Consider the following 18,072-nt stretch of genomic DNA (forward strand, 5'->3'; position numbering starts at 1 on the left):
TTTATACACTAAACAAATTTAATCAAAACATTATACAAATATAAAAAATACTTTCTATAATTAATTTCTTAATGCATGAAGGTGTTTCTTTATTCCGTTGAGGTAACTCGCTATGGATTTTTCTAGGGATATTATTATATAAATTTACACTTCTGTACAATAGAAGTCAAAAATTCACGTCAAAAGCAGTAAAATCGTGCCGTTGCAGTCGTAGTGGAAATACTCGCTTATTTACTCGTTTAGTCTATGACTTTTTCATATTATTACGACTTCTAAGATGTAAGAACTTAATGTAATACATCTAAGCCGAATTTCGCCTAATAGAAGAGCGCAAAAAACAATTATCACTTCTCAGAAGTCAAAAATCCACGTCAAAAGCAATAAAATCGTGTCAGCGCCGTCGCAGTGGAAACGCTCGGTAACGAGCGTTCCCACTACGACTTCTGAGAAGTGATAAATGTTTTTGCGTCCTTCTATTGACCAAAATTAAATTTTAGTATACTTCAACCAATCTTCATTTAGTCGATATTAGTCAGTAGTTAAAAATTCATGTCATGTAATAGTTGTAACGTTCGGTTCTAGATTCTAGATCATGGTCTATATTCATATATACCTACACTGAGAACTACTAAAAAACATTATATATGTCATGACAGGTGTCCATATGGACACTGTTCCGCTAATGGGTTAAATCGAATCCAGTGGGTTGGAATCTACTCGGAAGCCGTGAAAATATCTTGAAACCGTTATAAAGCTTGAAATTGGTGATTCTCTTTTAAAAATTTAATAAAATGATCAATTTTTGAAATGACTGAAACAGATCTACAAAGGGTTCAACCTTTTTAGGGGTACAGGCTAAATAGCAAATATGAACAGTACTCTTCCATTTTATATTAGACAAGGCTATTTTACTCATTGTTTCATTAAATAATTGACGAAAGCGAATATAATATTGATTAAACATACAAGGATTAGAAGATGTTACGGTTTTTTATGTTTTGATGTTCAGGATGTTATCTTCCATGATGATTGTGTGACAATGATAGGCGGTTATATAGTAAATAAATCCAGTTCCATTTCTGTCATCCTATCAATCCCTCCTGGCTTCTGAAAAATAATTATAAACAATAAGAACCATATACAATAAAAAAAGCTAAATACAATATTACATGTAATATTATAAAATATCGAAAGAAATAAAGCTTAATATTGAATCGAAAAAGAAATTACTCGTCATTCAGTTCCGAGCGATTACTATCGATATCCCAGTCAACATTGACTGGCTTTTTCGAATGTTATATTAGAGACGGAATTTCGCCATGATTATAAATATATAATTGTATACCAAAATATCTAAGAGTGCTACATATTTTGTTCCGATGTGTCAAAGTAAAATTTCTATGTTATGTTTTTTTTAGCAATTTTTGTTCTCTGTGATCATTTTTTACATAGAACAGCCAAATTCAGGATATTTACTCAAAGCAAACTTATGTAGTATGTTATTTATAGAATAATAATACTTGCTGACAGGAACTCAAGCTGAGATGATTTACTTTTCGTTTTTGTGTAGCATTTCCAAGTTAAGTCATCGCCATTATCACTTCGTTCTCTCATTGCTTCTGAAAAATAATTATAAACAATTAGAATTTTGTACATACAAAGCTGTAAGTTGTGCATAATATTCCTACCTATAATTCACGAGATTTAAAATTGACAACCGAAGAAAAAAATTGGCAAAAATTGAATGTAAAGTTAACGTTGTACGAAAAGGTCTAAAAATTAGTATGAAGATCGGGGGTCTTTCCGTACCCACGTTGGGAGCGTACGTTTTTTTCGTACACTCGGTCCGGTAAAGGTTAGAGACGGAATTTCGCCATGATTATAAATATATAATTGTATACCAAAATATCTAAGAGTGCTACATATTTTGTTCCGATGTGTCAAAGTAAAATTTCTATGTTATGTTTTTTTTAGCAATTTTTGTTCTCTGTGATCATTTTTTACATAGAACAGCCAAATTCAGGATATTTACTCAAAGCAAACTTATGTAGTATGTTATTTATAGAATAATAATACTTGCTGACAGGAACTCAAGCTGAGATGATTTACTTTTCGTTTTTGTGTAGCATTTCCAAGTTAAGTCATCGCCATTATCACTTCGTTCTCTCATTGCTTCTGAAAAATAATTATAAACAATTAGAATTTTGTACATACAAAGCTGTAAGTTGTGCATAATATTCCTACCTATAATTCACGAGATTTAAAATTGACAACCGAAGAAAAAAATTGGCAAAAATTGAATGTAAAGTTAACGTTAATAATTGTTAAATATTGAACACGATATTCCTATTTATAATCCATAAATGCAATTTAAAAGTGACAACTGAAGAAAAACATACAACGGAAGTTACTTGATAGTATTAAACGTGTAGATTGTCAATTTTTTTAACTGTTAAGTTGAGACAGTGTAAGGTGGCCAGATTTTGAAATAATCAAAGAAGGACACTATAAATAAAATGGTCATTATGGATTTTTCTGTCTAAGAAAGATTAAGAAGAACAGCTAAAAAAAATGGCATTTCGAAAATTATGTTCAAAGACCATCTCTGAAAAGTTTTTAAGTGAAAATGTCAACGAGATCTCAAAAAAAATGTATTTTTGACATTTTTGTTCAAAAGGAGGACAATTATCATCAAAGAATGTACGGTCAACTTATTGGTAAATAAATTATGCTCATTCCAAAGAAAATAATATCTTTATACGTAGACTTTATATGTAAATTTTGACTAAAAAACGTTTTGAAAAGTTAAAACTGTGATTTGTTTTTTCTTGAGTTTTGGCTTCATTTATGAACTGTGAAAGTAATTTAAATTAAGAATAAAATATTCTTTTGATTAATTTGAAATTATTAAAAAATACATACATTCAATTTTACTTCTGAATAAAAAGTTTATTTGATTAATTCTATTAAACTTAAAAAATTAGAACTAATTAGCAGACTTCAAAGATGGTGGACTGAAGAATATGGCATGATTAACAAAGACAATATAGCACTATATATTTTATGTTCTGGGATAGTTGTATGTAGAACCTCATCAGTAAGGCCGGTATCACACGTACCGGATGGATTCACCCGACACCGTGTAGTGGGGATAGTGTTGTATGGGCTAGTACCTACCATTTCAGACGTGCCGGACGAATCCATCCAGCGCCGGCTCGACGTTGCCCATACAACATCACCCCCACTACACGCCGCCAGCCCGGTGCCGGGCAAATCCATCCAGGACGTGTGAAACCGGCCCAAAACGGCATTATGAAAAAAGAGAATTAATTGCTCGGGTAATTTAACAAAAAATATTTAATCAACATCCCTAATTAAATTTATCTAGTCGTTCAAATATAACTACTGCTAGTTATTCTGCCTCAAACGTAATCACTAAACATTGAAAACCGTTCACTAACAGGGAATTACAACGATCCAAAACATTGAAAACCAGGATAAAATTATTCAAAGAATAAACGATACGCCTTTGACTAGAAATACAGTGAAAAATAGAATCGGGAATATGGCCAAAAATATAAATCAAAAATATAATTCCAGACGGACGTGTGACCAAAGCCTGAGCAGTAGCCAACCTGAAAAACGACACAACAACTAAACAATTATACCTTGTAACAATTCAGAAGTGGGATCGGGCTACTCGCGTGTGCTGAGAACCAGCTGCGGAAGTCTATTTAAAAATAATAATTGGGTAATTTAAATCAAGAATAAAATATTCTTTTGATTAATTTGAAATTATTAAAAAATACATACATTCAATTTTACTTCTGAATAAAAAGTGTATTTGAAAAATTCTATTAAAATTAAAAAATATTAGAACTAATTAGCAACCATCAAAGATGATGGACTGAAGAATATGTCATGATTAACAAAGACAATATAGCACTATGTATTTTATGTTCTGTGTTAGTCGTATGCAGAACCTCATCAATAAAACGGCATTATGAATAAAAAATTATTGCTCGGGCAATTTAAAAAAAAATATTTAATCAACATCCCTAATTAAATGTATCTAGTCGTTCAAATATAACTACGAGATCCAACGGCGCCCGCCATTCCAGACGGACGTGTGACCGGAGTCTGAGGAGTAGCCAACCTGAAAAACGACGTAACGACTAAACAATTATACTTTGTAGCAATTCAGAAGTGGAATCGGGCTACTCGTGTGTGCTGAGAACCAGCTACGGAAGTCAACGGACGCTTTTGTATTTTGAGAGCATTGTTGCTAACGACGCCACAACAAACAAGATGGCCAACAACAAAGAAAATGTCAACAACGGCATGTATAGCACGGTGGTGGCTCACCATACAGGAGTTCGATATGGAGATCAAATATCGTCCTGGCGAAAAGATGCAGCATGTGTATTTATGCTTAAAGTCGAAATCCTATAACAGTCAATTTGAATGACGGTACCGAGGCGGATTGGTTTATGTTAATACAGTTACAGGATGAGAAAGCTCAAGGGGTTGTTAGACCATTAGAGAATCGACAAACTAATGCAGATATTATGGCACATTTTGCAGTGAATGATGGATGCTTATATCGTAAGACTGCACTCCGAGATCATTTTTACGTTACTGGGATGGTTAAATTCAATCTTTCCAATAAGCATCACTATGAGATTGGACACCTTGGGTTCGAAAGGTGTCTTTCACTGATTGGGAAAACCTATTGGTTCCCTAAGATGAGAAAGTTCATACATTTATTATTATTAAACATGTCATGAATGCAGTGGGGACCCCGAGAGCCAACGGTCAGGCGGAAAGACCGAATCACACAATAAACGAGGCTATTGCGGCAAGTGCGGTTGCTGAGGCGAAATGGGACGAGCGACTACCTGAGATAGTGTGGGGTATTATTCATAATACTAATTCTAGCACTAGGTTTATACCTGCAGATTTGACGTTCTCCTATCAAAGCGGGCGGACGGCAAAGTTGTCCGCAGGGGATCATACTGCCGAGGCAGGGCGAGATCGGTTGCGGGTGAGACAAAGGAAAGCAGCTGAAACACTACAGAGCAGCAGCACGAGTGAAGGCTTGGTTTGATTAACGACGAAAGGTAGCAACTAAACATATAGTCGGAGATCTAGTCCTATGGCGCCAAGCTGCTACAGCTCCCTATTTTTCTTTTTTCCATATTGAAAACTGCTTGGCATATCTGACAATTGATAAATAATATTTGTGAATTTTTGACATGCACGCGTAGAATAGTTCGCCATCTTTGTCCTAGAATGTCAATAATAATTTTGTTAAAATAATAATTAGTTGAACAAAATTATTATTAAAAGTAAATATTAATGTACTATTATATTAAAAATATTAATATATTAAAGAAATTTCGTGCAAAAAGGTTAGAAAACACAAATAATAAGTTTGTTTATAATGTATATGATTTCAAGAGCTTCAATATATTCCATAAACTTGAACTAATATCGTGTAAGAGATCTACTGTGATTAGAACTTTGTTTAAAACTTATTTACTTGAATAAGCAAAGCGCAGCGGTTCAACGCCGCAGATCCTTGAAACAGATTTAGGTTAAAACTTTCGTAAGTGTCATATGGTCATATTTGGGAATTCCCTCCCGGCTCTGAAATATTTAAAAATAATATTATATGATAAAAAATGTAAAATATTTAAATAAATCTTTTGAAAATCATGTTAATTTATAAAAATGCAGATGTGTAAAAAATTTATATATTTATTTAATTATATCGGAATACATTTTCACCGGTAGATACACACAAAATATAATTTTTCTGGCAGGTGCTAGTACAATACTATTTTCATACGTTTTCATACGTAGTCATATACTTTTCATTATTTAATTACATTTTAGCTAGTATTAAATACATATTTCTACTTGCGAAAATAAAACTTAATTAATATGTTTTGATTTGGGATTTAAATGGCGCTTCCCATTTTCAATGCTGAAAATCGTAGCCTCGAATCCATGTTGAATCTCTGCGTCGTTAGTTCGTTTGCGTTATGCTGAATTCAAGTAAATAAAACTCTAATAACAGTAGATATCATTTACACAGTTTTAGTTCAAGATTATACAAAATATTGAAACACTTTAAAGTGTTTCAATATTTTGATCGCAGTAGAAGAGATAGTCAGCGCATCAGATCTATGTCCTGAAGATAATGATTCTTCACAAGTAAAATTAGCCTCAACTACGCATGTTGATTTTTTCCCATTGATAATATATTCAGTGATTAAACTTTGCGATGGCTTTGCTAATTTTTTGTACAATTCTTGATATCCAGAAATGCAATTCTGAAGCTCGCGTTGGAACTTGAATGCTCGTTCAGATTTTCAATGAACTGGTTTGGCAATTTTCTCGAAAGTTGAAGACCTTCTCGAATTACACTTGCAGTCAGGGTGAATGTCGTCTTCATGTTCTTCAACAGTATCAAGAGTTATACCAATGATATCATTGTCATTCATGACATTATCCTCAAGCACTAATTCGTCTACATCGTTTTCGGTATATGTTTCAAAACCTTCCTCACCAATTTCATGTGCCAAAGAAATTATTTCAGCTAAAACTGTCGACATTTGGTTGGTTTCATTGACTGTAAGGCCCTCCGCACACGGAGCAACTGTTTTGCAACTCGAGTTGCAAACCAGTTGCGCATGCAACTATTTGGTGACCACGCCTGTGTACGGGAGTGTGTGTCCGCACACGAGCGACTAAAACTAAACCGATTTCAATTCAGTCAGCAACTGGTTGCATGCGATCTTTTTTCCTAGTCACAAAACAGTTGCGTTGCATGGTTGCACGTGTCTTTACAAAAAGTTCAAGAAATGAGTGAAGCGGCCAAGTCGTAGATTATCGATTGTCGAATGCTATAAACTTTTTGTCTGTTTGATTCAGTTGTTCTGCTGCTACAAACAGATTTGACTTGATATTTCCCTGTATATAGGGATGACACCAATATTCCCTGCTCTAATGCTCTAATAGCCAATTAAGTCTTCTTCATCTGAACTACTACTTGACATTTTGCGAAAAACAGCTTTGTGACTACAAACTTAGAGAGAACTTTGCTCAAAATAATCCAGAATCAGTTGCACTCGTGTGCGGTGTGAGGTTTTAATTTGATTGCAAACTGGTTGTGTGTGTGACTAGTATGCAACAAATTTGCAACTCTAGTTGCAAAACAGATGCTCCGTGTGCGGAGGGCCTAACACATTCGGGCCAAATTGCTTTCCAACAAGAATTTAAAGTTTGTGGTCTTATATGAGAGATAGCAAGTGCAACATTACTTAAACAGTCCAAAATAGAAAAACTTTTCCAAATATCAGTTACTGTCATTGACTCATTATTTAGTTTATCCACTATATATCGATAAGTGCTCTTAATGTATTATTTTTTGAAAGTGGAAATTATGCCTTGATCCAATTGTTGGATGATGCTTGTTAAGTTGGGTGGAAGAAATAGTAATAATGGATTACCTGAATTAAAGGGATATATCCGGAGACAAAATTCTCCGAATTTCTCACCCTTTAAACATGTCAAAATGTTTCATTTAAAAAAATGCTTCTTAAAATATAAACCGCATGAAAAGAGAACCAGAGAGTGTTACTAAATTTTTCTATCGCTTAAACCACTGCCTTTACCGGTACTAAGACCACACGAATCCAACCCAATGGGCGGCATCCAGCTTTTTAAGGACCAGATGAGCGGGATCCACCCCCCGTAGTACTACGTTATTTGTTAGAGTTTCAGTAGTGTTTCTCCCGAGTGTTGTTGGGAAACGCTCTCTTGACCACCTGCAAATCTGTTGCATAGCTTTTGCATTGCATTAGCGTTGCATGGTCCTGCATTTCTATGCTTCATCCTTGAACATCACTTTCGTGATGCCTCAGTTCCAGTTGTAGCTCCCGGTCTCTAAGGGCCGGGCCTTTATTAGCCTGCTGGGTTGAAATGTAGTGCTTTGCTCGTCATTGATAGTCCACAGGACGCTACCTCGGTTGGGTGTTCAGAGTTTGCTTCCTCTTAAGAGCCTGGGGTTTTTCAAGCTCAAAAGAGGTCCCTCACTCTCACACACTGTTGACGGCGAACTCCAGCGTGTGGTCGACTGGCGCCGATAAAAAGAGAACCGAGTGTATTTTTCTTACCAATTTCAAAGACAGACAAATGCTTTTCCCCGTCTCCCCCCTTTCCAAATGTCATCTTTGTAAAATACCCCCAAGTTTTCAACGGTCTCAGCTTTTTTAATAACATTTTTAATTACAATCGTAATGAGAAAAAATGTAGCATTTAATTTTAATTGCATTCACTTAAAGCAAAAACTATTTTTGATATATAATTATTTATATTTAAATTACCTTATTCATAAAATAACTATTTTTGTAATGAAACTAAATATTTCATTAATAATACACTAATTTATCAATATTTTTTGTTAAAATTTGTTTGCCAATTAACATTTATTTGATTAAATACTTAAATTGAATATTAAAATATATTGATTAAATTTAATAAAATAAATATATAGATTAATAAACTTACGTGAATTTTTTATAAATCGATATGATTTTCCAAAGATTTATTTTAATATTTTACAAATTTAATCACTAAACCAAGTTTTTTTAAATGGCGTCAAATTTTCTCCCCAACTGAAACGCTTAACAATACTCGCGAAAAGTATAACCCCAAATCCGTGCCGAGTCATTGCGTCGTTGGTCCGTTCGCGCTCTGCTGAATTCAAGTAAATAAGCTGTAAACAACGTTCTAATCCCGGTAGATATCTCTTATACATTATTAGTTCAAGATTATGTATAATATTGTAGCGTTTGAAATGATATACAATATAAACATGATATTCTAGAACAAAGGTGGCGAATCTTTGTTCTAGAATTAGAACAAAAATTGCATATCCTTTTACATGCGTTAAATATATAGATTATTAATTATATCTGCTTTTTTTGTATATCAATATAACTTTCCAGAGATTTATTTGAATATTTTACAGTTTTAAACAATATTACGTCATCGTTATTCTCCCCCCAACTGTGAGGCTTAAGGACGGTTACAAAAATTATAACCTCAAATCTGTGCCGGTCATTGCGTCGTGGTCCGTTCGCGCTCTGCTGAATTCAAGTAAGCTATCAATATACAGTGGCGTAGCTATGGTGGGGCGAGGGGGGCGGGCCGCCCGGGCGGCACTTGCTTGGGGGCGGCATATTTGCGATGGGATCGTCTAGTGTGGTACTTAACCCTAAATGCACTATATATAGGTATATATCCACGAATAGCAAAAGATTAACAATAACCAATTAATTATTTTAAGAAATGCTGATTTTATGACCATACAAAAAATGTATAGGGGGGGGGCGGCAATTTTAAGGATCGTCCCGGGCACCACATACCCTAGCTACGCCACTGTCAATATATTATTATTCTTAATACATTAATAACAATTTTGAATATCTTATTTGTATTAAATAAACTGATAACATTGCCGAAGCTTTCGTGAATGGTATTACATGTTCTCAGTAGTTCTTCTGCGATATTTTTATTATTATATTTGATTATCGATCATATTTAATTTTCTTAAGCTGTGAGTAGCAAGTGGGGGCATAAACTAATATCTAATACTGTTAATAATATTTTAAGAAAATAATTTCATCAAAAATATAAAGCATTCTGGTTGGTTATTTTTTATATGTTGTATTCTGATCATGTCTTAAATAAAATAATGTTATTTTAACATATTTAATAACTGAAGTAAACAAGTATATTTATATAACTAAAAGTATTTTGTCGGAAAAAATTTAATTTATTTTTTAAGCTGTTTATTTAGGTGATATATTTTTTATAATTTTCTGCAGTCGTTAAATAAATAAATAATTTTCTGTTGCTAATTAAAACACTTTTTTAGGTGGCGAAACTGATCTCATTGTCGCTCCGAGAATCAAACTGAACTGGTTGTAGAATATTCCAACTTTACTTGCAGACATAAAGATAAAATGATTACGTGTGAAGGTGTACCAATCACTACATTACACGTAACCAAACTCCCAAATAATGTAAGAGATTTGAATATAAATAGTGTAATATTTTGGTATACAATAAAAAAATGCTTTATAGGTGAAGCGTCAAAATATTATACAACATTTCTGTGAATTTGGAAAAATCGTCGATGTCACCTTCAAATGCACCCATACCATCAGGCGTAATGTTTATGCCTTGATCACGTTTGACAATAACTTGGAAGCGGCCTTGTATGAGTCATTGCATTGCTAAACATTGACTTTTAAAATAAAATTACAGTTAAAGAATTAAATTATTTTTTCTCTTTTAAGAGCTCTGTCTGGCAAAGTTGTTATCGATAATGCTGTTTTGGAAATCACCCCAGCGGACTTTTGGTTTCAAAAAAATAAAAAAATTGGTATACTTAACAATATTTTTACTTTAAAAATTATTATACACATATAAAAAATTTAAATGTTTACTTTTTCAGGAGATATCTTTAAAAGTGTACGTTGGATACCACCGAGTGACGCAATAATTGTAATTATATAAGATCAAATCTAATTAACCTCCTGACCGGGCAGTTTCTTGATTCTGAACAGGCAGTTAATTTTGCAAACTTAAATTTAAATTTAAAAGTTAAATTCATATGTCATAAAATGAACAGAACGCAAAGCCCGATTAAGAAGTTAATCATATGAAAATATTAAATTAAATTAAATGTCTATTTTTCAGAATATACAAGACAAAGATAATATTTTGAACGTGTTGAATGAATATTGCTTTATGGAAATATTTAGCTATTTGCCGCTGGAACAATTGATTCAATCCGAACGGGTCTGCAAACAGTGGAAATATCTCGTCAACGAAAAATATAAAGGTAATTAATATCATTGCTTACGTAATTGGTGAGAATTACCATTAACAATTTTTTTAAATTTGAAATTTAATTATTTTTAAATTATTTATGCTGTTTATGGCTTTTGTTAAGTCAAACGAATATTGCTCAGATGGTGAGAAAAAATAATACCTTTATTATTGAGTATTGATTTGTAACTGAAACATAAATTTATTTACCAATTATTATGTATACGAATATTTAATCATTGAAATTGGTAAATAAATGTAGTTATATACAAAACAAATCCTGAAATATTCATTATGTCACTCGCGACTAACTTCAATGTGTTATAACAAAAACGACCGCTAGATGATTTTATTTTATACAGATTCCACCGCTGCACTGTTGAAATGGTTTTAATCTAATAACATGTCTACATTTTTCTAGGTATCGTTGAGTTTAAAATACAGGAAGATGTACCATCCATATATCGCACACCCAAGTTGCATCTATTATTACATAAAATTGGTCGTAATTTGAAATCTTTATATTTATCCAGCACACATAATTCTTATGTAAACAGAACGCCGTACATGATTGCAAAAATGTGTCCCGATCTTAAAGAACTGTCCGTTACCAGTTTAATGTCATCTTACTGGAATTACTTGATGAGTAAATGCAACAATCTGAAATTACTGCATCTTAATCAATGTGTCTTAGATCAAATTAAATTCAAAAACTGCACATTTAAGTTGGAAGAGCTAGCAGTCCAGAATATCTATTATTCACCGAATTTTTTGGCACGTTTAGACGTAAGCCATCTAATGAAGCTCAAATTAATAGATTTACGTATACCGCGTATTCTGACTATCGGAAAAGGTGTGGCTATGAATAATCTAAAAGAATTACACTTACAATGTACGCGTTTGGATAGTACTTATATGTTCGAAGTATTAACATTGTTTCCACAACTTGAATCTTTCGAGCTGAAAGTGAAACAGCTGTCCTCAGGACTGGAGCCGATATTGAACATGAAAAAATTGAAAAAACTTAGTCTAACAGTGGCAAGCCAAACTATCAGTGACAATTTGCTAAGAAATATTTCCATAAATTGCACCGAATTGATTGAATTGAATATATGCCATCAATATCTATTATTAGGTGAGAAACTGACATGAAACATTTACGTTATTTTTTAAAAGCATAATTATTTTTTAAATTGTTACAGAAATCACAGAAAAAACTTTTGCTTCTATATGGTCATTAAAAAAATTAAAAGTTTTGTCTATGTGGGGCGTTAATATTAAAGGCATGTCGATTATAAATTTCATCAGATCTAAAATAAACGAAGACTGCATCAGGACAGTGTGTTCGCCTGCTGTAAAAATCGTCGTTTGCAACAATTTTGACCATGAATATGAGAACGCGAGAACGGTGTACAGCAAACGAAAGTGTTTTGTAATTAATTCTGTAGATATACATTTTTGTACTTGTTTTTCATTGATAAATTGTTTGTAAACATAATTTTTTATCATATTGTTATATGTATCGTCTAAATGTTTACAAATAAATAACTTATTGACATTTATTACCGCATAAATGTCGACAATCAGCTGATGGTTTAAAAGGAATTAATGAAAATGGGGAATGTCATTTTTATTTCTACAACGGGCAAATTGCAAAATCAAGCTTCTTGTAAATCAATGTTGCGATTCTAGTCAAGTTCACTGACAATTTACCTACCCGTGAATTTCTCAAATGGGAAATTGGCTGACCCGCATTTTGTTACCGATGACTGATTTATTAAAAACCACTACTTAACGTTTTTAATTTGTTACTTTTTTATCATTTATGTAATTGCTTGGCAAAATTTTAACTTTAAATTTAGGTATCATCCTCTGTATAAGGGTTGGTATAAATCAGCTTTGTACACAGCAAAACTACTGAAATGATATTTTGAATTGTTTTTGGTAGTTCTAGTCAAGTTCACTGACAATTTACCTACCCGTAAATTTCTCAAATGGGAAATTAACTGACCTGCACTTCGTTGCCGATGACTGATTTCTTAAAAATGTATTTTATTTTTAAATATGTTTTATAACGTATTTCATTTTTTAGTTTTTTTTCTTTTTTATCATTTATGTAATTGCTTGGCAAAATTTTAACTTTAAACTTAGGTGTCATCCGTGGTCCAAGGGTAGGGAAATAAATTATAATAAGTATTTTTTAAGTTCGGTTTATATTTTCTATATATTTTCCAAATAACAATGGAAAAGTATCTTAAAAAAATATAATTCTCACGAAAATTTTAGTTTTTAATATAATAAGTCTTTTTTATGTTCAGTTTATAATTTATATGTACATGTACATTTTATGTATAAGCAATAAATATTTTAATATAATATGTATTTTATTTTAAATTTTATTTTGAGATCTAACAAAATGTTATTCAATAATAACAATGAAAACTAACTTAAAAAAATATTCTCGCGAGAATTTTTGTATTCAAATATAAGAACATCGGTGATCGGTGCCAATGTATTGAGTAATCTCTGCCCCCTCTAGACTCCTAGTGCCTAGACATTGCTATGGCACATTCGCATACAATTTTATAATCTTATTGCAGTAATCTAGATTATTATAAAACATTTTTTTTATGATGTTTGCATGTTAAATTTATAAGTATAGCTAAATTATTAGTCGAAAATAAATAAAATTTAAAAAAATATTTATACTGTAATTTTTAGCTCATTTTATTGTTTAGTAAAATAAATACTTTGAGAAACTCATGGTGTTGGATGGCAATTAGACACAGATTAAGTCGCTGCAGTATGATTTTATTGAAAATATATAGGGTTTACTTACATGGTAAATTATATGCTATGTAATTGATCGACGGACGAGACACCGCCGTGGTAGAAGGAACGTGTTGCCCTCCGCCGCCATCATATCAGTGTTACCAGAGTGCCGCCTAGTTTTCGTCATAATAAAATAAATAAACAGGCCCTAAGCAACTATAGTATTTCATAGATATTAACTGTCGAGACCGAAATATTTCTAATCGAGCGCAGAACGAGACCATGCTATGCCTTTTTGTCATTGCACGAACACAAACGCATTTCCTACTCAGACCAGGTGACATCAAGCACGCGCAGCTTCTCAAACGTTCATATTAAAACACAATATATCTCTTTATATAGGTAGGTATCTTAAAAACCTTTTTTGAATCTTTTCGACTAAAATTTAGTATTTGGTTATTCGGGTATCCCAAATTATAGATAGCAATTTAAGAATACTACGAACTAAGGTGTATAGAGGACACTAAGTGAGAATCGAATGAAGCATATCTAAACCGAATTTTGACGAATAGGAGGACGCAAAAAACAATTATCCTTTCTCAGAAGTCAAAAATCCACGTCAAAAGCAATAAAATCGTATCGGCGCCGTCGCAGTTGGAACGCTCGGTAACGATCGTTCTCACTGCGGTATTATCTATGTTAATTTTAAATTTAAACTTATTTTTGGCTTTAAAATACCACTTTTCTTATGATCACTTAACATATACGAATTTAGTAGACCGACGCCAATAATTTAAAAAACAAGTCGCCCGTAGGGATCAAAAGTTTGACTAGCGTACATTCAATCTTAAGAACGACAAAACAAAGTTAAGTGCAAAATTTCAGCTTTCTGTCTTTCAATCCAAGGTTAAATCCTTATTTGACTGCACTAAACGGATAACTTTGAACTAACTGACATTTGACGTTTAATAGCGACAGTGGCGACATTAGTGGCGATAAATCGAACCAGTTTTGTTTACGCTCACGTCATTTCTGTTTGGTGCCTGTACGATAGAAAAATTCATAGAAGTGTCCTTCAAGGTAAACTTTGAAACAATAAAATACTTTTTTCGGCAAAGATGACGTTTAGCGTTCGATATTATTAAGTTGGCAGCACACACGGTTAATTTTGAACTAACGGACACTTGACGTTTAATAGCGATAGTGGCGACACTAGTGGAATACATCCTCATCTCTAAAGTAGTTTCTGAATACGAATTCATCTAGATACGACTTGAATAGACTCTCTTTAGTCCCGAATTGCACTCTTCCAAATCTCTTCCAAAGCTAAAAGTTCGTCTGTTATTGTCGTTGAGCTGTGTCGTCTTCCTGCCATCGTGGGATCAACAAATAGTAATGCAATGCCACGCGCGCGTTACTCGCCAAACGTCAAACTTTCAACGAGTAAGTGTGTGTGCATGTAGGTGTAAGCTATGCTCTGCAGTGCTGCCAACTTGACAATATCGAACGCTAAACGTCACTTTTACCTGTGAATGATTGTCAGTGAATAACAATTCACAAATCATAAGGAAAAAAATTAGCCTGCATTAAATCTGTGTACGCAGCAATTTCTATTTGTTGATCACATCCGAAATTTGTCATTCATTTTCATAAAATCCGAGGATTAAAAGTCCTAATTAATTTTTATTTAACATTTACTAGTTGGTGTCTACAAAAATGGACAATTACATGCTGAAAACGGTTATGGTTTATGGCGGTTTATAATTCAATACATCCCACTGGTGAGGATTTCCGTATAGGTCGCTGCAGTTAGACAGATTTTTTATCGTTACGTTCGGTACTGAGGGTAGCGTTTTGTGGAAACTGCTCGAGAGCTCTTTCGTGTGCTCCAAGATTAATATGATGTTGGTGTTCATTCGGATGAATCACGGGGCGTGTACAGCCTCCCTCAGTATTTTGTTCTGAATACCTACAATCCATAACGGAGCCGCATACGTCATTATCGGTCGAATCATATTCTTGAGGTAAAGTTTGCTACGCCAGCCCAAAATCGGACGAAGCGCTGCCAATCCTCCGACGTACGTGTTCGACGTGCCGTCTCCAATTGAGTCTCTCGTCGAGAGTGAGACTAAAGTAGCGAGTTTCTCGCATCTCCACGGAATCTCCTCACCGAACATGGTGACTGTGTTTATATTTATTTACGGGCTTCCTGGTGAAGAACACCGCTGCGCTTTTTTCGGGTTAATCGAAATCTTCCGTTTGCCGAACCATTTTTCGAGGATTTTTATTAAATAATTAAATAAATATGATATGATAATTAAATAAAAAATTTGAAAGTTGTAATGCTTATTCCCTTTGATTTCAGCTGCCGAGTGCAAAGAGAGGTGACGTAATCTTCGTACAGTTTTTATGCGTAAAAGTGGATCTGAAGCAAATACAAAGCCATACTATTTGGCAGAATCAACTGTGAACGAATCAGCCACTACAGTCTCAACATGTTCCTACTCAGCTTGATACCTGAATTGGAAGAATTAAAACTTATTGTTGATATATCAATAAGAGAGGCATTTGACACAGTGCCTTCACCAAACTCGGATTCTTCGTCATTTATGTTTCAGAGCTAAAAGCTAAATACAAGTCTGAGAAATAAATGAATAAGATGGCGGTGCCGACATCTATTGATTTGAGGAACATAAAAAATGTAATCAGACGCCAGTAAAGGACAAGATATATTTGTTTGTACATACTGAATGAATAAAAATCTTACGCTGAATGCGCAGGATTTCAACAAGAAACATAAAAGGTATTTAATCTCTATAGCGTTTCTCGCTTTGAACTCTCACTCATGTTTCATATACGTTTCAGAGAAAACAAGTCTGAGAAAAAGTAATAAGATGGTGGCGAAGACACCGCTGAATTGAAAAATCAGACGCCAGTTAAGCACGGGGCTTCGACAAGATACAATATTTAACAACTTACTGTATCCATACTCTTAATTGTATAAAAGTTGTGAACTGAATACGATTTTTAATTTTAGTATATGCAATTTTTTTAATATACACATAGCTCCATTGAAGTATTTTAAATTTCTAAGTGCTTGCGAATTTCTACAAGAAACGGTCAATTTTTTATGTATATAATTTTTAATATAATCCAAGTGTTTCGGGTGTAATCTAAGTGTTCTGGTCCTCAAAGCCAGGTAAGACGGCTTACTGGTGAGAGTCAAAGATGCACGCGAACAAGAAGACAAAACCCCAACTTCTCGATGATAGAAGTTAAACGTTATATTTATTTTTAACAGGAAATCAAATTCCATTTAGGATCCGGTCATTAAAGGACATCCATCAGTACACATACTAGCAATTTTTTAAGATTTCATTATTATTCTTCTCTAGAAAAGTACTTCTGTACATTGTTTGATTCTTCTTAGGAAGATATTTAAAAAATCGAAGTACAGTATCTAATGAATACAGAACATTATTATATTACTGAAATGTCAGAGTTAGAATCAAAAGCCAAGCTAAAATATTCACATTTTTTAAAATCTATGATCTGGTCAGAACTGTGTTTTGCAATATTGTTAATACGTCCCATGTAAATATAATTAACTTACCGCCGGTTCTTATACCATCAATGTGAATCAGCCTATCTATTGTTAAACATATAGAAAATATGGAATCAAGGATTTATTTGCAGAAAAAGTTCAGTGCTTGGTTGAAAAATAAAATAAAAAAAGATGTAAATTTTAGCCTCATTTATTTATAATCTCTTAATATAATAACATCGTGATAAATATACACATACTAAATAAAATTTATTTTATGTACACATTTTATATATTTACAGTAAATTTTTAATAAAATGGGATTGCTAACAATATAAATATTTATGTAGGTATCAAAACTTGTATTCATTATTTTTTTGACGACGCAGTCTTAAATGTTAATTGCCATTTTATATCATATATCGTATCTTGAAAATCGCGTTGAACATTTTAAAAAACTATCAACCAATTGTGATTTCGATAGACGTTGAACGACATGATATATTATTTAATTCACTATTTAATTTAATTTTTTTTTATATAATATCAATTTATATTTACCGTGTATAAATTATACTTAACTGATAATTTAACTTTAAAATCTAAAACTATCAGTTTAATAATAAATTATTAAATATACATCTAGATAAATATAATATATTAATACAATTTACACATTTTTTCTACTTTTGCTGCCTTCTCAAGTATTACTTTGAGGCCCTTTAGGTTTTATCATCATAGAAGCCTTCTTCAAAGTGTAATCCCAGCCCCTCCAACGGAACCAGACAATTCCTAAGAAGAAAATACAATAACATTAATATTTTATATCATGTTATGATTACATTATT

General features: G+C 32.8%; 3 protein-coding genes across 16 annotated transcripts in view; 1 reads left to right on the forward strand and 2 right to left on the reverse strand.

The window, feature by feature from the left end:
- LOC148234588 (uncharacterized) overlaps window positions 1–13,888 on the reverse strand; it is a 34,679-nt gene extending 20,791 nt beyond the window's left edge. Inside the window, exons 1-5 of one of the 7 annotated variants that reach the window (XR_015810170.1) lie at window positions 13,748–13,888; window positions 4,953–5,219; window positions 2,081–2,175; window positions 1,521–1,619; window positions 967–1,107 (exon numbers count right to left, since the gene is read on the reverse strand). Coding sequence is in view for 3 of the 7 variants with exons in the window: in XM_088188343.1 (XP_088044469.1) it covers window positions 1,051–1,107; window positions 1,525–1,619; window positions 2,077–2,170 (246 nt within the window). In the remaining 4 variants the exon portion in view is untranslated. The other 6 variants (XM_088188343.1, XR_015810165.1, XR_015810168.1 and 3 more) reach the window with 6 other exon arrangements.
- LOC148234589 (uncharacterized) lies at window positions 8,483–16,716 on the forward strand. Of its 8 annotated transcripts, XM_088188338.1 has the most exons (10): window positions 8,563–9,168; window positions 9,950–10,097; window positions 10,159–10,292; window positions 10,374–10,459; window positions 10,532–10,581; window positions 10,777–10,921; window positions 11,330–12,043; window positions 12,111–14,760; window positions 16,046–16,483; window positions 16,546–16,716. In XM_088188338.1, the coding sequence occupies exons 2-8, from the start codon at window positions 10,038–10,040 to the stop codon at window positions 12,398–12,400; spliced, it is 1,479 nt and encodes a 492-aa protein (XP_088044464.1). In that variant the 5' UTR covers window positions 8,563–9,168; window positions 9,950–10,037; the 3' UTR covers window positions 12,401–14,760; window positions 16,046–16,483; window positions 16,546–16,716. The 8 variants fall into 8 exon arrangements, 4 of the variants coding, with proteins under 4 accessions (XP_088044466.1, XP_088044465.1, XP_088044464.1 ...); XM_088188337.1 differs by having other exon boundaries at window positions 8,563–10,097; XM_088188340.1 differs by lacking the exon at window positions 11,330–12,043 and having other exon boundaries at window positions 8,483–10,097.
- Window positions 16,717–17,056: 340 nt separating this feature from the next.
- The window catches only part of LOC148234590 (uncharacterized), a 109,592-nt gene continuing 108,576 nt past the window's right edge, over window positions 17,057–18,072 (reverse strand). The window contains exon 8 of the mRNA XM_088188336.1: window positions 17,057–18,016. Within this exon, the coding sequence (XP_088044462.1) occupies window positions 17,925–18,016 (92 nt within the window). The 3' untranslated portion in view covers window positions 17,057–17,924. The remainder of the gene's footprint in view (window positions 18,017–18,072) is intronic.

The sequence above is a fragment of the Plectrocnemia conspersa genome, unplaced genomic scaffold, assembly GCF_051122295.1.
Source record: "Plectrocnemia conspersa isolate PC_06_02 unplaced genomic scaffold, ASM5112229v1 ptg000006l, whole genome shotgun sequence".
Classification (NCBI taxonomy): Eukaryota; Metazoa; Arthropoda; class Insecta; order Trichoptera; family Polycentropodidae; genus Plectrocnemia; species Plectrocnemia conspersa.